This window comes from Octopus sinensis, linkage group LG10 (genome assembly GCF_006345805.1).
Source record: "Octopus sinensis linkage group LG10, ASM634580v1, whole genome shotgun sequence".
NCBI lineage: Eukaryota > Metazoa > Mollusca > Cephalopoda > Octopoda > Octopodidae > Octopus > Octopus sinensis.
In genome coordinates, this window is record NC_043006.1 from 70,977,547 (window position 1) to 70,999,792 (window position 22,246).

General features: G+C 37.9%; 1 protein-coding gene across 1 annotated transcript in view; it reads right to left on the reverse strand.

The window, feature by feature from the left end:
* LOC115216433 (ubiquitin carboxyl-terminal hydrolase 40) overlaps nucleotides 1-22,246 on the reverse strand; it is a 60,048-nt gene that overhangs the window by 558 nt on the left and 37,244 nt on the right. The window contains exons 18-31 of the mRNA XM_029785765.2: nucleotides 21,801-21,990; nucleotides 19,084-19,207; nucleotides 17,424-17,493; nucleotides 16,226-16,270; nucleotides 13,930-14,038; nucleotides 12,058-12,146; nucleotides 11,388-11,520; nucleotides 10,106-10,245; nucleotides 8,570-8,657; nucleotides 7,237-7,453; nucleotides 4,819-4,884; nucleotides 3,821-4,052; nucleotides 2,640-2,738; nucleotides 142-242 (exon numbers count right to left, since the gene is read on the reverse strand). Of these exons, the coding sequence (XP_029641625.1) occupies nucleotides 142-242; nucleotides 2,640-2,738; nucleotides 3,821-4,052; nucleotides 4,819-4,884; nucleotides 7,237-7,453; nucleotides 8,570-8,657; nucleotides 10,106-10,245; nucleotides 11,388-11,520; nucleotides 12,058-12,146; nucleotides 13,930-14,038; nucleotides 16,226-16,270; nucleotides 17,424-17,493; nucleotides 19,084-19,207; nucleotides 21,801-21,990 (1,703 nt within the window). The remainder of the gene's footprint in view (nucleotides 1-141; nucleotides 243-2,639; nucleotides 2,739-3,820; nucleotides 4,053-4,818; nucleotides 4,885-7,236; nucleotides 7,454-8,569; nucleotides 8,658-10,105; nucleotides 10,246-11,387; nucleotides 11,521-12,057; nucleotides 12,147-13,929; nucleotides 14,039-16,225; nucleotides 16,271-17,423; nucleotides 17,494-19,083; nucleotides 19,208-21,800; nucleotides 21,991-22,246) is intronic.

The following is a 22,246-nucleotide window of genomic DNA, read 5'->3' on the forward strand; positions in this document are numbered from 1 at the left end:
AAATTTATTTAAGTGTGTGTGAGTGTGTGTTGGTCCATACCACTAAACATTGTATAGGTAAGTGTGTGCATCAGTGTGAGAAAGAATAAACAATTTCTGTTAACTCTATGGAAATGATTAAATAGAAAATCTCAAACATACTCGTCCTTTGAATGACCATTTTGAAGCTTCATTTCTGCTTTGTTCTCATCATCTTTGGCTGTAGAGAAGTCCATCAGTTCACCAGTTTCCTCTGAGATGTTCTGGTTAGAAAAGACAAAAATAAGGTACATGTCTGCTGTAAGTATGCAACAGTGAGGAGTAATGGCTGATAGAATAAGGCAGTGAGCTGACAGAATTGTTAGCATGCCAGGCAAAATGCTTAGTGGTATTTCGTCTGCCATTACATTCTGAGTCTAAATTCCATCGAGGTCGACTTTGCCTTTCATCCTTTCAGGGTCAATTAAATAAGTACCAGTTACGCACTGGGGATTGATTTAATTGACTTAATCTCTGTCCTTGTTTGTCCCCTTGTGGGCAATAAAGAAATAAATAGCTGACAGAGTAACATACCCAATTCCTAAAATATCACAGGCACTTGCTGATCAAGAGATACACTCCACATCACTTAGTCAAGGGACTTATCTTTCCTTGTCATTTTCCAGTACTGTTTGACAAAGCAGCTAAATATCATATTTGATGATGTAGTTATAGATATACATAATCATTTAATGTCCTTTTTTAATGCTGGCATGGGTTGGGCTATTTACTAAAAGTCATGGCTGGAACGTCTCTGCTAATTGAGCTGACCTTGAGTGAAACAATCACCATCCTTCTATAAAAGTAAATATTAAAACCCTGGGAATACAAGATGTGTCACAAGTGACAGACTGCAACTATTACATACCTCTAATTAGGAAAGGATAGCTTTAACCTTGATATTTACCCCTGTTAGTTTGTTAATACCTTAATCACTAAACAAACATCTTTTCCCAATATACTCCTAATTTTTTAGTCTTCCTGCACACACACACAAAACTTATGTAAAATCTCTAACTCCCATCCCATCTTCTTGAACTGATTTCAGTTTTAAATTTTCATGCAATGTTGATTTAGTCATAACAGTTGTCAAATTGGAACCAATATCTGAAATCACAGGTGTGTTGAATAAAAAAGACATTTTTTTGAACCACCAAAACTACAGAAAATTCTGCATCCATACTTGAGATACATTTCCACCAATCTCCAGTTTCATTCCACACATACACACAGAGGTTGTACAGAAAGTAATGTGGTTCATCATCATCATAGTTGTCGTTTAACATCCGCTTTCCATGCCGGCATGAGTTGGACGATTTGACTGAGGGCTGGCAAGCCAGAAGGCTGCACCAGGCTCCAATCCAATCTGGCAATGTTTCTACAGCTGGTTGCCAACCACTCCAAGAGTGTAGTGGGTGCTTTTTACGTGCCACCGGCAGTCAGGCGGTACAGGCATCGGCCACGCTTGAATGGTGCTTTTTACATGCCACCGGCACAGGAGCCAGTGTAGCAGCACTGGCAACGACCATGCTCAAATGGTGCTTTTTACATGCCACCAGCACAGGACCAGTCAGCTACAAATGTGAGAAACTAAGCTGTGTTCAGAGAGGTTATACGCAGTTATCTGTCCCTGTAACTTACTATTATAACGACTATCAATTCATATCTACAGTCGTGGCCAAAAGTTTGGAACACAAGTCTGAAAATTAGAATTTTTATATTAAAAGCCCAAAGTTATATTTGAATCGAAATGCATAAAAATTTTAACTTTTAACCTGTTTCAAACTTTTGGTCACGACTGTAGAGTTGTAAAATAGGAAGGACACAGCTATTGTAGTTCATAGATATAGTATAAAAAATAGGGTGGAAAATGTGGCTGATAGATCATTGACCAAATAGGCCCACTGGATTAGCACTGGCCTAGGGCTAAACAGCACTCACAAAACTGATGTTACATTCAGCAAATAATAGTAGTTTCTAGTATATTTCCCTTCTCCCTGGAGAAGGAAGAGATGATACATGCTAAGTTTGACTCAATATAGATGAGGAATTTGGAATAATGTTGATTATTTTGGCACAGAGAAGAGTACTAAGATTACATCTGTATTGAGCTGCCAAAAAAACCAACAGGAGGACTTCAGTTCAAGTATGAATGACACCAATGTACTTGAGAGTTGCACTAAGTTTGTATTAGATCTGTATTAATACATATAGGATAGTGCTTGATACAGAGCAGTACTAGTGTCTATAGAACAGTGGTAGTGGTGGATATATAGAAGAAAGATAATTTTAGTATCATATAGTGTTATGTAAGTGGCACATAAAATATATCCTTTACACTCTTGGAGTGGTTGGCATAAGGAGGGCATCCAGCTATAGAAACCATGTCATATCAGACTGGAAACTGGTGCAGCTCTCTGGCTTACTAGTTCCAGTCACACTGACTAACCCATGCTTTAACCCATGCAAAGCATGGAAGGCAGATTCTAAATGATGATGATGAGAGAGAGAAGAATTCAGTGGTGTATGTAGAAAATAGAACATTTTTAGTGGTATTGAATGCAGAACAGTAGCTAGTGTTAGTGGTGATGTATGTAGAACAATAGAAAAGTGACACATACTTTGACAGCAATCAAATCTCCATCTTTGATGCAGTAAGGATTGCACTGGGTACGTGTAGTTCTGTGTTGGTTTTTACGACGAGATCTAGATGTCCCTTTCTGAAAAGTACAAGCAAAACACTTAAGTGACATCGTCAGACAGACATCACACTACACTGATATGGAACATTGTTGTGGCACTATTACATACATACAGGCAGACACACGTGCTTGACTACAGTATAGTAATATAATAAATACAAACTTGTTACCAGTTCAAATATGCCTCAAGCATAAGGAGGCCAGTCATTGTGTTTGTCAGGGAGAAAATTTCTCACTGTAGACAAATAGGTGTAAATACATCAAGTCAGCCCACAGCGCCACCTGACCAGGCTGTGCAATGCATGTATTTTGAGATGGTTATCTTCTCTTCAGCCAATATAATATCACACAAACCACCTTACCTCAAATCATCCCCAAGGAGGACACATTGATATATGTAATCCTATATACACTATGTCAGATGACTAGAAGATGGGATGGCTATGGGTGTAATGCCTGCTCACATTTCTGTGTATTAGACTAATTGTTGGCAGATCAGGAGTTCAAACTCACAACGTGTCTGTATTCCAGGACAGAACACATTTTATATTACTCCAGTTTATGCCTGCTACATGTCTCTAGAAACAGGTATCACCATAACATCTGGGAAATGTTACCTGCAAAAGGCTGACATCCTATCCAAGTGAATATCTATTTCTCATTAGCTTAATTTAAAATCCTTATTATAAACTAAATTTAACTATAAGAACAAATGAGCAAGCCTCCTTACAGTTTGCTTGCCATGCAAGAAACAGTAATGAGTTGAGGCCAATGTGGTTGCTGTCTCCAAAAAGCAAATTGGAGAGCATGGTTCTAGATCTCCTATAATTGAATAAACATAGGGTTGGTCATGATTAGGTGCCATAACACTAAATATAAAAATTTTTAGTCTATTCCCAGACAATACAAGTTCAATCTGACAATCTTTGTTTATTAGTCAGCCTAAAGCTATGATTAGAAGACAACCCTGGAATTATGCGATTGCAACACAAACTTCTTAAACATACATCTATGCCAGGGCCCATATGTAGTTGATGGCTGGTTCTGATGGGGGAAGTTCAAATAACTGACTACATAACTGAACAATGAGATGCCCTTACCTTATTGTTGTGTTGTGTATTTGAGTCCTTCAGCACAGTCCACTCACACTTTGAAGGGAAGTATTTGGCCAGCAGCACGTCTTTTTCCGGGATCAAGAGAAAATTGGCAATGGTTCTTTTCAGGTGGTCAACAGAGTTTCCTTGGCCAGTGTCCCAAACCATCTCAACAGGGTCCTTATATTCACGACTGTCACACAAACGCTGTTTAATTGTCAGTAAGATTTCTTCAGGCCTGTCCCCAATAAAGAAAAGATAAATGAATATTAGGAGTATTACAGAAATGATTAGGAGTACACTGTTTGGGAATGTGTCAGGCAGGATGGGCATTAGGAGAGTCTAAAAATAACTTTGGGAGAATGTGAGATATTACATTAAAGGACTTGGGAGAAAGAAGAATTTAATGAAGATACAATTCAGATTTACACCAAATAGGCTCATTTATCATCATTTAACGTCTGTTTTCCATGCTGGTACGAGTTGAACAATTCAACTCCTGTCTTATCTCTAACCATACCCACCAATCTTTCTTCCCCACAAGGCTCACCCTGACATTTCATCATCACTTTGTTTGTCTCTTTCCAACTCCACATCAATTACTCCCACCCATTCCTGCATAGTTTGAGCAACCATGTATCTCTTCTGCAGCAAGAAATCTATTCTGGGCCCCTTCCTACATACTCTATCTTTTCATCACCAAGCATAAAGCTAACCCCTTGTCTCCTTTACTTTAACCTGACTCAGTCAAAGGGATCTTAGTCTTGCAAGTTACAAGATGGCCTCACTAGTGCTGGAACCAGTATTCTCCATAAAGTGATTGGTGTTTATGAAGGGCATTCAATCACACAAACTATGCCAAAGGAGACATTGCAGCATAACAATCAGACAATCCAACCATGCCAACATGGAAGACAGATGGTGTGTAAATACATTGCTATTGTTTAATAATCTGTTAATCTGATGATGACAATTACAACAATTTAAACAAATCCTAGTCTTACCTTAAGTTTTCAGATTTTGCCAGGACTTGAACTCCAATCTGACAAGTGTCTGGAAGCTTCAAATTTCTGAAATATAAAATACAGAACTGAGAACAACAATATATTTCAGAGGGTACATGTCAGCTGAGGTTCTTGTGGAGCCCTTCTCACAGATCAAATATGTGAGTTACCCACATGCAGTCTTTCCCCATTACTCTCCTCTTATCCTCCTGTCTTTCTCCACTTCCCTGGTCTTTTGTCTGTGAACCTGACAAAGTACTGCACCTGAAATACATAGTCCTTTGTCAGGACTGTTTTCCTTCTTTGACTGTCAACCTAATAATATGAACAGTGAACATCCCTAAGGCTTTTGTTGCTTTTTGTACATGAGTTGTAGCTTTTTTGCTATTGATTTGCTCTTTCTTTCTCTCATCTACATATGGCAAATGAAAGATGGAATATATATATGGAGCACTCTCTTGGTTACGACAATGAGGGTCCCAGCTGATACGGTCAATGGACAGCTTGCTCATGAAATTAACGTGCAAGTGGCTGAGCACTCCACAGACACGTGTACCCTTAATGTAGTTCTCAGGGAGATTCAGCATGAAACAGAATATGACAAAGTTGGCCCTTTGAAATACAGGTACTACTCATTTCTGCCAGCTGAGTAGAATGGAGCAACGTGAAATAAAGTGTCTTGCTCAAGGACACAATGCATCACCAGGAATTGAACTCACAGCCTTACAATTGTGAGCCGAATGCCTTAACCACTAAGCCATGCACCTTCACGCATGTGTGTGTGTGTATATATATGTGTGTGTGTATATATATATATATATATATATACGCACACACACACACACACCATCATCATCATCATTTAATGTCTGTTTTCCATGCTGGCATAGGTTGGACGGTTTGACAGGTCTGGAAAGCAAGGAGGCTGCACCAGGCTCCAATCTGATCTGGCAATGTTTCTACAGCTGGATGCCCTTCCTAACACCAACCACTCCGAGTCACCAGTATGGGAGCCAGTCAGGCAGCATTGGCCACGTTTGAATAGTAATTTTTATGTGCCACCAGCATGGGAGGCTAATCAGAAGGCATTGGCATCAGCCACAATCAGATGGTGCCTTTTAAGTGTCACCAGCATGGGACCCAGTCAGGTATCCCTGGCATCAATAATATATATATATATATACATACACACACACACTACTTTTACAAGGAAAAAGTTGACAATGTCTCACATTTCAGCTCTGTCACCTTCATTGAACTCTAGTCGTAGCTGTCAACCTTTCCCTTGTAAAAATAAATGTTACTCTGAAGAGGCATTTCAATGGTCTTTCAAGTTAATTCTTTTACTTGTTTCGTTTATGTGACTCCAGCCATGCTGGAGCATTTCTCTAAAGGGTTTTAGTCAAAGAAATCATCCCCAGGACTCACTCTTTGTAAACCTAGTACTTATTTCATTGGTCTCTTTTGCTGAACCGCTAAGTTACAGGGACACAAACACACCAGCATTGGTTGTCAAGCAATGGTAGACATACACACATATACACATGACAGGCTTCTTTCAGTCTCTGTCTACCAAATCCATTCACAAGGCTTTGGTCAGCCCAAGATTATAGTAGAAGACACTTGCCCAAGGTGCCACACAGTGGGACTGAACTCGGAACCATGTGGTTGGAAAGCAAACTTCTTACCACACAGCCACGCCAGTTTGTTTTTATATCGAACTATACATGGAAACCAACCAAACATATATATGAATATATGAGTGAGATTATGATTGTGAACTCTCAAACAGGAAATTAGTCATATGATAGTGGCACCTAATCTGTAGTGAACCATATGAGTTTGCTTTCTAATACATAAAAAGACTATAAACTGATTTTTAACCCTTTAACATTTAAACCAACAATATCCGACCCAAAATATTCTACCTGCTTTACATGTAAACTTACTAGACCCAGCCTCTCACACCTACTCTACAGCATCATTCTAAAAATAAACAACCGCATCACTGAAATCTCAAAGCTACAAGATAATACAGGATTAATTCAAAACAGTGTGAATAAATATGCATTACATTTGACAGTAATTTGAAAGCTACGGGGTCGGGACGTTGCTTCAGATTTTAGATGAGGGATGGAGAATAGTTAATGAAATCAACCTCAATACATGAAAGAAGGTTTTATCAACCATCAGAAGACAATGGCTAAGCAAACTGTGACAAGGTTTCATCTCATAACATCAAGAGATGTCACTAAATACAAAATCTGTTAATCCACCACCATCCTTGAATACACAAATAGTGACCGTTAATGCATACTGAATGGTATGATGGTGACTAGTGAATGATATGATGATGATCCCAATAATACATGTGAATGATATAAAAGCGATTCCTAATAAACAATATATAGTACTTACTGAATGGTATTGTTGTGACCTTTCAGGATGGTTTTCATCTCGTTTTCCTCCATCACCTTCAACCGTAAGTAATAATAGTTGTTGACACTAGCCAGTTGGGGCAGTTCCATCAGTCGAACCTTAAGCTCCTCAAGTGTACTCATCTTGCTCACTTCAAGGTTATCCAGGAATATAGGGCTGTCTTTCTCAGCTTTGTTATCACTGCCATTCCACAAACCTACACAACAATACCAACAACATTATCACTAGCCTCAATGTGCCCCTTGATTGACAAAAAAATAGCAGTTAAAATCTCCCTCAAAGCCTACTATCTCATCACCTATCTGGCATAAAATCCATCTCCTTCAATATTACATCCTCTACTTCAGTTGAAGATGGGGGGGGGGGGGGTCTTGCAAGTTTCTTGGTGACTGCACTGGTGCCATGTAAAAAGCACCATGTACATTTTATAAAATGGTTGACATTAGGAAGGACATCCAGCTGTAGAAACCATGCCAAAGCTGGTATTGAAGCTCGACACAGTCTTCTGGCATATCAGTTCTTGTCAAACCATCTGACCCATGCCAGAATGGAAAATAAACATTGAATAAATGTAGTCAATAAATGTAGTCCCTAAATGTAGTCACTAAAGACAGGTTGATCATGCTTGGGATCCCTGTATCATACAGCAACTAATCCAGAGTTAACCTTGGATTAATCATAAACAATTTTGTCAAGGAAAAAATGTAAAATACAATTAATAGTAATAATAATAATCCTTTCTACTAAAGGAACAAGGTCTGATATTTGGAGGGGAGAGGGACTAGCTGATTGCATTGACCCCAGTGTTTCACTGGTACTAACAATTCTGCCAGATTGCCACCTTATATAGTAGTAATCCTTTCTATCATAGGCACAAGGCCTGAAAATGGGAGGAGGAGACTAGTCAATTACGTCAACCATAGTTTCACTGGTACTTAATTTATCAACCCCAATAGGATGAAAGGCACAGTCAACCTTGGCGGAATCTGAACTCAGAATGTAGCAACAGATGAAATACCACTAAGCATTTCACCCATTGTGCTATTGATTCTGCCAGCTCACCGCCTTGTGGTTTCAAATTTTTGCACATGGCCAGAGCTTCGAGGGGTAAGCCAATCACATCGACCCTAGTTCTCAACTGGTACTTATTTTAATCAATAATAATAATTGCTTCTCACATTAGGAACAAGACCAGCAGTTTTGAGGGGAGAGGTGTTAACAAAATCAACCCTTGTATTTGATTGGCACTTTATTTTATAGACCCTGAAAGAATGAAAGGCAAAGGTTGACCCCAACAGAATTTGTTACGTACTTTGGAATGTGATGGTGAGCCAAGACAGCACTCCGGCTTGCTCATCATCGATGGTCCGGAATAACCAGGCTGAAATCAGGATGTTACCCTGTAATGAAACACAGATGATGATGTAGTCATGCAAAATTGTAGTAACAGGTTCAATTCAAGACAACCACAGAGAAAGCTTTTATGAGAAATTACACCCAACAGTCTTAAAATAGTAAAGGGCAGTTTGGGTAATGTAGTTAAAGATACACTCAGAATAAAAGATTAATCATGGATGGAACGCCTTTGGTTATGTCTGCTCTTTCGGGAACAGAGTACTAATCAACAAAATAAGGTTCTTTTTATCATCTACTTGTTTCAGTTGTCTGACCATGGCCATGCTGGGGCACTGTCTTGAAGGGTTTTAGTTGAACAAATCAACCCCAGGATTGTTTTAGAGTTTTTACGCCTGATATTTGTTGGGTTTTTTTTTGTTGAACTATTAAGTTGTGGGGATGTAAACAAACCAACACTGGCCATCAAGTGATGGTGGATGAAAAATACGACACAAATCATATATATATATATATATATATATACACACACACACACACACACATACATGACAGACATCTTTCAGTTTCTGTCTATCAACTCCACACACTTCCCCAAGGTGGTACACAGTGGGACTGAACCTGAAACCATACAATTGGGAAGCAAGCTTCTTACCACACAGCCTGGTCTTTACATCATCAAAAGGTAGAAACAATTAGCATTTCTTGTAATTGTGATGACATTCTAAATTGTTGTTTAGCTGATAATCCCATTTTTTGGAAACATAATCATCTACGTCTCATCATTTAACAGTCATTTCCATGCAGGTATGGTTTTTATAATTGGATGCCCCTCATAATGCCAACCACTTTACAGAGTGTACTGAAACCCCTTTAACTGAGATGGGGTGAATAGCATTGAGAAAGGTGGCTTTCTGCCAGATGATGAGGGGCTAAAGTATGACAATGGGGACAGGAATGGGCGTCATTATGATTTGAGATTTGATTGCTATTTCTAGCAGGCCAATCCACCACATAACAAAGTAGCTCATAACTTGCCAATCAGATCGGAACCTGATGCACCTCCCTGGCTTAACAGTTTTTTGTCAAACTGTCCAACCCATGCCAGCATGGAAAACAGATGTTAAATGATGATGATGATGAACATGCTAGAAATAGCAGCCAAATCTTTTTTGTGTCATATCCAAATCTCTTAAAGGAAAAAGAACACATTAAATATTGTAGTTTTAGTTACATTATTTCTGAAAAGAAAAAGAGATGGCCATGGTCAGAATGTTTCTGATGATAGGTTTAGTCAGTTATGGAATGACCTGGAACTAAACAACCTGGTAGCCAATGTAACAACCAACTCCACAACTCAAACTTTTTGCTATCAACAAACAATCCTGGCAGTAAAAGCTGTACAGACACTTTACAGAGGGCAGCCTTTATGACCCTTGAAAGAGTTGTAAATGTCCTTGGTAATTAGGGACCACTAATAAGTGAGATAATTTACCTTCTGTGGCAGTTTTCCTCGTTCACAGAGCAATCTATCTCCATGGTTTACCTGACAACTCTCCAGAGTTGCCCACAGCTGGTTCAATATGGTGGATGGTTCACCACACCATGAGACTTTCCGGAGATGCCAACCTTCCACTGGTAAACAAAAACATGATGAGAATGACACAGCAATAATATTTTTTCAAATATAGGCAAAAGGCTAAAAATTTTAGAAGGGGTTAATCAATTAAATTGACCATTACCCCAGTACATGGCTGGTACTATATCTTTTCTACTCTAGGCACAAGGCACAAAATTTTGAGGGAGGGGGCCAGTCAATTAGATTGACCCCAGCACGCAACTGGGACTTAACCCCAAAAGGATGAAAGGCTAAGTCGACCTCGGCAGAATTTGAACTCAAAATGTAAAGACAGATGAAATACCACTAAGCATTTTGCCCGGCATGTTAACGCTTTTGCCAGCTCACTGCCTTATGGCTGGTATCATATCAACAGAAGAATGAAAGGCAAAGTTGACCTTTTGGGATTTGAACTCAGAACTTAGAGAATTAAAACAAATACCACAAGGCATTTTTTCCACCTCTCCAATGATTCAGCCAATTCCCCACTCTAATAATGGCTTCAAAGTCTGACACAGGGCCAACAGTTTTTGAAGGGACTGGGGAAGTTGATTACATCAACTCCAGTAGTTTGCTGGTATTTATCGACCCTGGAAAAATGAAAGGCAAAGTTGAGTTTGGCAAAATTTTAGCTCAGAATGTAAAGAACAGACAAAAGAACCACTTAGCATTTTGTCCAGTGTACTAACAGTTCGCAGCCTTTCACTGTCCTAATAATAATAATAATAATGTTTGTTTCAAATCCATATTTTCTTACAAATCAAAAAGATTCCAAGCATGAAACTGCCAATCAGTGAAGTAGATTATGGCAGAATGCTGGACTCAAAAATATCAAAGTACTTCATTTCATTCTTTTATTTTTGGAATTCAAATCATGTCATAGATGTCAGACAACCATCTCTTCACGCTGATGAAATGCACTGGAGGTGATTTATTGAGCCATAACAGTTATTATGCTTTGTGTCAATGTAAAGCAGCAAAAAGTAGATAGATCAGAAGAGCAGGGTCTTTCGGAGTGGAAGCAACTAAAGACTCTACCCACCACAATAGAAACCTTGACTTATTAAACCAAGTAGAAGGATGACCTCTACTATAAATGATTATGCAGATATACTAATGAAGAAGGGTGACCCTACAATGGAAAATGTGGTATACTAACCAGGTAGGAGGGCATCCCATTTGGAAGCAATGTATCCAATACAACCTTCAACAGTTTCATCCTTGGCCAAAGTCAGTTCCAAATCAGCCTGAGTTGTGGTCAAACTGGCACCAAACCCAACAAACACTGTGATCTGGGAATTTAAACAACACCATGATATATATATATAGGGAAAGTTTACGAAAAAAACAAAAGACGAAGACAGGTGGTGTACAAAACAAACAGATGTATTAGTATAGCACTCAGGAATAGAAAAAGTCTTTTACATTTCGAGCCTACGCTCTTCTACAGAAAGGTACACAGAAAAAACAAGGAGAGAAAAAAATGTGTGTAGTGGCTAACGATCTATGAATTCTGAAAGCCACAGCAAAGAACTAGTCTAGAAAAACAGTAATTATGAATTAAAAAAAAAAACAATACAGAGCAGAAGAGAGTTCTTAGTTCTCCCACAACCAATCTCTCTTGTATTGACAACACAATTAACTACACCCAAACTAGGATTTTGTTGTATAAAAGAAGCTCCATGGCTTGGGTTAAGAAAGAGCCATTTGTGTCTTGGCCCATATACACAGAACAATAGTGTCAACAAGTGTATGACATTTGAACAGGGTAGTGAAAACAACAACAACAACAACAGTGTCATGTACAAGTGTACATGAGTAGCACTCACCTCATCTCTGCGCAGCTGTGGTTTATCTTCTAAGAAGAGCTGATGATCAGTACCAGCCAAAACATTCTGGATCATGTCCTCTCCCCACACTGAAATATCAAGTTGAATTAACTTTTAAAAATATAGTTGTGTGTGTGTGTGTGTGTGTAAATGCATGCAGAGAAAGATTAAAGAAGACTGTACTGCTTTGGATTTGTTATGCATGCAGAGGATGACAGTTGGATAAAAAAGTATCAAATGATCCATGTGGAAGGAACTTGTGCAAAAAGAAGATTGAGGAAAGCAGTGAAGGTTGATCCCAAGAGGCTCAACTTCAACAAGGGACTACAACACCAAACTTGAGAACCTATGCTAGAGAAAACCCGTTCCATGTAAGTATAGAAAAAAGACATACACAATATACTCAAACACACTAATTTACATGTGTGTGTGTGTCTATTTATAATACCTATTCTTTTATTCTTTTGTTTCAGTAATTTGACAGCAGCCATGCTGGAGCACCACCTTTAGTTGAATAAATCAACCCCAAGACTTATTCCTTGTAAGCCTTGTTCTGTTGGTCTCTTTCTGCCAAACTGCTAAGTTACAGGGACATAAACACACCAACTTCGGTTGTCAAGAGGTGGAGGGACAAACAAAGACACAAATAACAAATACATACATATCCATACGACAGGCTTACTTCAGTCTCTGTCCACCAAATCCACTCCCAAGGCTTTGGTCGGACCAAGACTATAGTAGAAGACACCTGCCCAAGGTGCCACACAGTGGGACTGAACACGGAACCATGTGATTGGTAAGCAAGCTTCTTACCACAAAGCCACTCCTGCAATACACACACACACACACATATATATGCAGATACATAAATCCCAAACAGATTCAATCCAATGCTTCTTTCATTAAGACAAATTAAGAAAAAGATTTGAGGCCTTTTTGTTAAATTAACTGTATTAATTAGTTAAAGATTAATATTTTCAATGGGAGAATAACAGGAGAATTAGAGTGGGGAATGGAATGTAAGAGAAAGGAACAAGGAGTAAAACAGAGAGGAAGAGAGAGAGAAACTGTATGTGTGTGTATACGCACAAATAGCTTGTACCCAATCATCTATTTAAAACTTGGATCCACCAGAACATCTCACAGACACTGTTCCCTGGAAAGAAGACATCACTTCACTGACTTGTATAGGAGCAATGAATATAAGGTATGATCAAAAAGTATCAGCACTGTTGCTATGGTAACAGAGGTAGAATATGCAGAGTGAAGCCACTTAACACAGATTTACCTTGAATCCTGTCACCACTCACTTCTGTTTATAACAATACTTGGAAGTGTGTAGACTGTGGTCATTTCAGAAAGAAGATTCATTTCAGCTGTGGCAGGATCTCTTTGATTGTGTCAAGGAAGACAAAAGCTTTTGAAAACGGTTGTAATCATGGGTCTAAGGCTATGACCCCAAAACCAAGGCTGTCATTGCAGTGGAAGATTCTCAACAAGATTGCAAAACGTCGAGGAAACCCAAGACGAGGCAGCTGCTTGCTATCCCAAAAAAGGAGTTCCAAAAATACTTCCATCAATGGAAACGCTGGATAAAGTATATTGTTAGAAGGAGACTACTCCATGGGATATTAAATGCCAAATTGATATGTGTTGTATTTTCTTTTCATAACACCAATCCTGATACTTTTTGATCAGACCTCATATACCCAGGGTCAGACCAAGGAGACAACTGAGACAACCAGGACTTCAAAGCTGAGCTTAAAGATACGTAAACTTCACTTCTATACAAGGCATGGTTATGATGTATTTAGTAGGGCCCTGCAGTAATAGACTCTAGGTGAAAAAACTATGAAAAGCAATGGTACTTACAGGGTAGCTTTCTGCTGGACAGGTCTTTCTCAATGGAGAGGCAGGTTTCATCTAGAGGTTTATTAATCCCTAGTTTGATTAAAGCAATGTCCTTCACCTCAGATACAAGCTGTGGAATGAATCATGGGAGACAAGAGTGAGGCAGAGGAGAAAAACAGAAGTGAGGATTTACTTATTTAAAACAATTACATTAAACTGAAATGATTGACAATGATAAAGGCTCCATCCAATTACTGAAAGAGGCTGTAAACCAGCAGTTTTCAGTTGCAGCTCCCTAGGCCACATGCAGCCCTCAAGCATCTTTCCAATGGTCCCCAACAGTCTTCCCTCTATAAATATAAATTTTTCTTTGACTTGAGTTTGACTTTTTCAGTGTGGCTCCCCTAACAAAAAAAAAAGGTTGAGAACCATAGCTGTAAACCCTAACATGTGACTGACTCAGCTTTACATGTTTATTCCAAAACAATGCTAAACCACCATATTTAATAAGGCCAGCAACTTTAGGGGAAGGAGGTTATTCAATTATATAATATATAATGAAATTATTGTATACAGTGCTCAGGTGCACCACAACTTGTCAGAGAGTGCATATAAAGTACATGCAGTAATATATAAATGTCTGGGAAGTGAACAGTGTATGAGTCAGATACATGCTTGTGTGTGTATGGAGGGGAGAAAATCAAGTGTAGTGTTGGCGAATCTCAGGAAGCATGGAAGTTTTGAAGGATGCAGTGCTCCGACAACTAACAACTGATGCCAGCAGTTTGTTCCATGCTTCAGCAACTCTCAGTGTGAAAAAATACCAACCCCAGATAGGATGAAAGGCAAAAATTGACCATGGTGGTATTTGAGTTCAGAACATAAAGCACCAGAAGAAATGCAAGGAAGCATTTTGTCCAGCATACCAATGATCCAGCCAACCCATTGCCTTATCCTTAATAATGATTTTCTGTAATGGTACAAGTTCACAAGTATTTTATGGTAGGATTTGAACTCAGAACATAAACCTAGCTAACTAGAGCAATATATTCTGTCTATAAAGATATTGTATAAAGACAAGATATTTATAACTGTCTGTTACAGTGTTGGCTTAAATCTGTATAGATATGCGCTGCAATGTATGCCTTCTGATATTCTATCAACCTTACCCCTGCACCACTCGTCATCATCATTTAATGACCGTTTTCCATGCTGGCATGGGTTAGACAGTTTTGGCTTGGTTTCTATGGCTGGATGCCCTTCCTGATGCCCACCACTTTACAGAGTGTACTAGATGCTTTTTATGCGGCACGAGCACAGGTGCTTTTTACATGGCACCTTCATAATAATAATTTCTAGCAGGTACTAATCTATATACTTTAAGAAAGAAATATAATCATCAATTTTCTCACACACACATAAACACCCAGTTTGTGATATTCTATTTCAACAACCTTGAAGAATGAAAAGTGAAACACATTAAGATTTAAACTCAGAATGTAAAGAGATGAGACTAAATATTAGGAAGTATTTTCTAAGTGCTCTATTATTCTGTCATTTACCCATCATAATTGTTTCTACTGTGGAGACACAATGGCCCAGTGATTGGGGCAGCGGACTCGCGGTCAGAGCATCGCGGTTTCGGGCGTTGTGTGTGTTCATTGAGCGAAAACACCTAAAGCTCCACGAGGCTCTAGCAGAGGGTGGTGGTTACCCCTGTTGTACTCTTTCGCCCCAACTTTCTCTCACTCTTTCTTCCTGTTTCTTGTGTAACACTGCGATGGACTGGCGTCCCGTCCAGCTGGAAGGAACACATATGCCACAGAAACTGGGAAACCAGGCCCATGAGCCTGGCTAGGCTTGAAAAGGGCACATAAATAAAAAATAAATAAATTGTTTCTACTATAAGCACATAACCTCGAATTTCGGGGAGGAGTAAGGAAGTCGATTACACATCAACCCCAGAGCTCAAATGGTAATTATTTCATTGATCCTGAAAGGATGAAAGGTAAAGTTGAGCTCAACACAATTTGAACTCAGAACATGAAGACAAATGAAATCCCACTAAACATTTTGTTCAGTGTGATAACAATTCTGACAGCTTGTTGAATTATTTCTACCATAATGACAGAGTCAATAAGGTTAACCCCTAGTAGATGACTGGTGTTGAATTTCAACAACTCTTGAAAAAGATTGAAATAATAGTTGAAGGAAAGAAAGAGATAACTGAAGCGATTTAAATGTCATTGTAACACACTGAATTAACTACAATACAGTATCTGAGAAAGAATTGAACATTAGCATATGTAGTACTTACCATATCTTTGTCGGTCTCAACCATCACAGTGGAACTTGTGGATTGCTGTGGACATCAACATAAAAAAAAAATGTAAAATGAAAAAAAAAATTGGTCAAAAAAATTTGTTTGAAAATTCAAAAATTCAAATTAATGCAGAGGAAAATAAGCATTCTGAAAGTATTTGATAAAACTCGCATTGAAAAAAAATTAAGAATATAAAAAAATATAAATCAACAATTCTGATAGTCATAAAATACAAAATATTTTAAAATTTCATATTTAATGTTTTGAAAAGGAAACATGGCAATTGGTCAATAAACATTTGTGTATTTCTTGTGTAAATATCGACATCTTGTTTTATTTGTTAAAGACCGACCTTAGAGGAGGTTCTTGGTCTCCTACAGTATGTACATGCTGGAGGATTCATCAAGACAGTAAATATCAATTTTCACCCATGATTGCAAGTCAACATGTTATTTGATATGCTTTAACACTTTTCATATCACCATATAATGTCTGATACTATTTGTCCATGCTAACTAATGTCTCATCATGGCGGATAGGCTGGGCATCAAAGGATCAATGTCTTCATTACATATTGTAACCTCATAGCCACAAATAAAGAATGTATACTTGCAACCATTCATAAGCTCTACTGAACCTTACTTTTAAATTTGATGTATATTCTTACATTTAGTAAAAAGAGAATATGATTGCCTATTTTCTCCGATAAGACTTCTGAGAAAAAAAATGTGCCTATATATCTAGTTGTATGTGTAAATGTGCCTATATATCTAGTTGTATGTGTAAATATGCACATATATATATAGTTGAAAAATATCGTTATAGGTATACATATACCATAAACAATTATAGAAAAATGGAGGAGAAAAAGATGTTGAATCAAAATTAAATTTAATACAAAATAGGATTAAATCTAATTTTGATTCAACATATTTTTCTCCTCCATTTTTCTATAATTGTTTATAGTATATTTAATATTTTTCAGTTACTATTTTGATATTCATATTACTTGCTCTGGTTGTCTTTTATGAATATGATGGATCTTTATTAGAAATCATTCTTTCTCTCTTTTTGGACCTCCCAAAAAGTTTGAATATGAGACTGTGACATATGGTTTCCCAGAGTGATACCAGAACATAAATGGAACAGGGGTAAATTTTTTAGTTTAATGTAAAGAAATAGTAAAACTCACCTGACAGCAATTTTCCACAGATACAAGTAGCTTACTTCTTTTTGTAATTGTCCAGTCTGTCAAACTTGGGCTGTCAATAGAGAAAGACGAGGGTTGAGATAAGGGGACATAACCATGCATGAAGTTTGTATAGGGACTGACTGTACAGGTTCATCTAACCAATGTTGCTGACAAAGGGAATTTTGAACATCGTGGATTATTAAATCAGGGTAAGCCATGGTCAGTTGAGGTAATGCTGAGTAAGATTTTGCTGGGTAGATAAATCTAATGTTAACAATAAACCCAAAAAGGAAGACTATGTGGTTGCTTCACATGCAAGAAAAAGCAGTCAAATCTCCTTCACAGGTCAACATAAAGGGCACCAGTGCCAGTTCATATAAAAGGCACCCATGCTAGTCTACATAGAAAGCACCTGTAATGATGTCACATAAAAAGCACCTGGCACATACTGTAAAGTTGTTGGCATTAGGTAGGGCATCCTAATGCAGAAACCAAGCTAAGTTAGACTGGGACTTGGTGCAGGTCACCAGTGTTGGTCAAACCATCCAGCCTATGTCAGCATGGAAAATGGACATCAAATAATGATGACGATGATGTTCCATGCTGGCATGGGTTGGACAGTTTGACAAGAACCAATGGATGCAAAAACTCCATCATGCTCCAGTATCTGTTTTTCATGTTTTTTAAGGCTGGATGCTCTAACACCAACCATGTTACAGCACATGGTGTGTGTCTTTTTCATACCACCAGCATAAGTGAAACAATCATGGAGCTTGCAACATCACAAACCTTGAGTGATGGAATGGACTTTATGCTAGGAGAAAGAGGTGTAGAGAGGAGTAAAGAATGAGAGAAAATGGCCAGAGCAGAACAAGTTGCAGAGGAGCTATATGACTATTAATATTTTAGTCTTGAAAAAGTAAGGACACATTGCATAATGTAGCCCTAGATATAAAATGCTAAAACAAAAACATGATAGTCAAGGCTGGAACACTTCTTGTCAGTCAGTACTGACCTTGAGGTCAAACAAGTCGTCAGACAGATGAAAGACTATATTTATGATACTTTACAGTTTTACCCCCCCCCCCCCCCCACTAATAACTTGTGGGACCCATGGAAATTTCATTTTTATAAATGCCTTGTTTGGTTTGATAAATTGATAGATCATCTTAGCACTATTTCATTATGCTAAAAATGTTCTCAGATTTTGGTCCATAGTTAAGGTTGTTTAATACTACACCTCAATTTACTGAACCACCTCCCTCAAACTTGCTGGCCTTCTGCCAAAATTTGTAACAAACGTTACACCTGAAAAAAAGAAAGACATGTGGAGATAAAGAGAATAATACTGCCTAGAGCTGGTCCCCAACCATTTTTACACCATGGACCAATTTCATTCAAGACAATGTTTCTACAGACTGAGGAATCATACACATAACATAATAAAGTGCTTAATATATAATTCAATTATTACATCTTTAATACATATCTATTACACACACGATGCAAAAACATTCTGCAGACTCTAGTAGTCAATAAAATAAAATTTAAATATTTATTTTTTCTGTGTGGCTGGCTCCACTACCAAATGGGCCAGTGGTTGGGGGCTCTTAGAGTATAACAAATCAGCAGGAGAAACATGTGAAGAGGGGATAGTTACCCAGAGCAGAATTTGTCCTCCACAACCAACTCATCTCCATCAGTAAGTCCAAGAGCAGACAAGGTTTGGTCCTCATTGCTATTGTTGTTGCTGTAGCAGATCTCAATGGCAGACACTTGGCTTCCTGAGAATGAGAGAAAAAGGAAGAGATATAGAGAGGGAAAATAGAGAGAGCAGGGTACCATGAACGAAACTCACAAGCTGAAAGGCAACACACTAGATCAAGGTGCTGTACAGTAGAAGTGAACCTGATACCACATGACTGAAGTGAAATTCCTTATCACAATTATCATCATAAAAAGCTACCCTATCGGGCAGATTTTGGGCTAGTACATAGCTTTTAAACAACTGAACCTGAATGGGAAGATCTGCAAACAGATCTCTGACTTGTTTTGGAGAATTTGTTGCAATTGCTTTCTTCCAGTCATATCCCAATGATGATCATATTCGTCGCAAAAATTCACCAAAAATAATCACTGGATATTGCAATTAATTTCAATTATTCCCAAACTTTATTTCCGAGTTATAAAAATTGTTATCATACAAAAAAAATCACTGAAAATAATCACAGTAAGGAAAACTTGGGAATCCAAAATTTCAGGATTGCGGGTCCGGATTTGGCCTGCAATGATTTTAATTTACTCAAGGAGACAGCCTAATTCCAAAATGGTAGGATATGTTGGGCAAAGTTGAAAAAGTGTAACACTGACATTTGCATTTATTATATTAGATGTGTGTGTGTGTGTATACTAGCTTAAAAACCACCCTATCAAGCAGCTTTTAAGCTAGCTCCTGTACAACATTGGAAGCTCTCCTGGTTTCTGATTGCTCTAGTGATTCTGAATCCCTTACTCTTCTCATGGTGGCTACATTGGAAGCTCTCCTAGATTCAGCTTGTTCAGGTGTTTCTAATATACTTTCTCTCCTCTTGGTAAGGGCATTTGATGCTCTCCTGGATGCAGCTTGATCAAGAGTTTGAGAGTCCCTAAGTATTTGCATATTCTCTGCATTGGAAGATCTCCTGGCTGCCGTTTGACCCAGATTTTCATTTGCATGTGACTTTCTTTTCCTCGCTGCAGTCTTGGTCCTTTTGATTGCAATCTGGTGCTCTGTTGGTGGAGATTTATTTTTACAAGGCATACTGCTGTCGTATGCGATAGGCAACAATAAACAACAGAACTGAAAATTGATTGCTGCATTTAAGTATTACATTAATATTTAAGCCTATCTTTTAAAAGTTCAAGAATAATTCTTCTGCTGCCACTTAATTTAAAGACAATTTAATGTATGTAGGTCCTTACTTTTCATACAATAATTATTTCTATTTCATAGGTGACTTTCACTGGATTTCCCAATTTATTTCAATTATTCCCAAATTTATTTCCAAGTTATAAAAATTGTTATATTAATATGCTAATACCTATGTAGTTACATACATATGTACTTGTGGTGTGTGTCACACTTAGTTAAGAGGAAGAGGTAAAAAGAGAGAAATGAAACTTGTTAAGCAGAAGTATAGTTGAAGTAAGAGGCAAAGTGGCAAAGAATAGGGAGTAAGTGAGAGTGAGAGAAAGAGAGAGAGGACTTGATAGAGCTGAGAGGTAAGACAAATATACTGCATTGAATGCAAGAGAAAGGTTAGAGGCAAGGAGACATAGAGGAGGGAGGGAGAAGAGAGAAAGATATTTAGAGAGATAGACTGAGTGAACAAAAGGAGTGAATAGAGAATTAAAGTGAAAGAGAATGAAGCTATTCTCAGAGAGAAAACGCTGGAAAACTTTTCGTTTTGGACGATATATGATAAAGCCATTGTGACAGTTATTCTATGCCATTTGAAAGGTATTTGTATAGAATTTCATTAAAAAATATCAATTTTCCTGAAAGTTATGAGGCAGAAAATGTCAGGTTGTGTGAATTTTCTGAAACTCCTCTCCCTGGCCCCTCAGAAAAAATTTTTCCAACACATCTTAACATACACTCAATCAACAGGATCTAAGTGATTATTTATGGAATTTATAAGGCAACAAAGTCAGTGGGGTATACATCTGTAGTTATGCTCATAATTATTCGATAGTTATTAAATGAAGTCACTATTTACAGATGCTTACATTTATGTCTTCCATGAAGTCTTCACAGATCCAGTTAGTAAAAATTGTTATCATACAAAAAAATTCATTGCCAAAAAACCATGTTAAAAAAAAATTTTTTTAATCTGCCAAAAACAATCGCAGTAATGAAAACTTGGGAATCCAAAATTTCAGGATTGCGGATCCTGATTTAGCCCAAAATGTTTTTAATTTTCTCACGGAGTTGGCCTGATCCCAAAATAGTATATGTTGGACTACGGCATCTAGGAATAAAGTTGAAAAAGTGTGACACACAGATATTCGCATTTATTATATTAGATATGTATATTCTTGTTAAGAATTTATATTTGCAAAGGTTTGTGGCCTAGTGATTAGACTGTTGCACTCACAATCACCAGATTGTGGGTTTGATTCTGGGTGTTGTGTTGCATTTTTGAGCAAAACACTTCGAAGTTGCTCGTCTCTCCTTTTGACCAGCAGGGAAAGGTTGGCCTTTCAAAGGCTAAAAAGATGCATAGCATATTGTGACCAGTGATGTATAACAATATCTGACCAGTCATGTGATATATTCATGATTTAGCTATGATGGACAAGAACATACTGAAGCACCACCTACATACATATATTTACCTGTTTGTTGAAGTTTCTTAATGCTAATCTTCTTGACCGAGACGCCAGTTCGTTGACTGACCAGAACTTTGAAGTCAGCCATAGACAGAGACTTGGAGTAGGCATGGCTAAACTGGAGAGGGTTACCATATATCACAGTCAACAGAATTGGTTCACTCTCTATACCTACTGGTATCTCCTGCTTCTGAACCTAGAACAGAAAGAGCAGAATAACAGCCCAGGTCATATAGTTATGATAGGAAAGGAGAATATAGTGGAGGAATGAAAATAGATAGAATGGCAGGCTGGGTCATAATATAGTTGTTCGAAGTAGGAAAAGAGAATACAGCTGGGGAATGACAATAAATAGAATGGCAGGCTAGATCAAATTATGCTGGATTTTTAGCCCTTAGTCAACTCTCAACAAGCAGACTCATGATCAAGTGTTTCAGCTGTGATCATTTTGT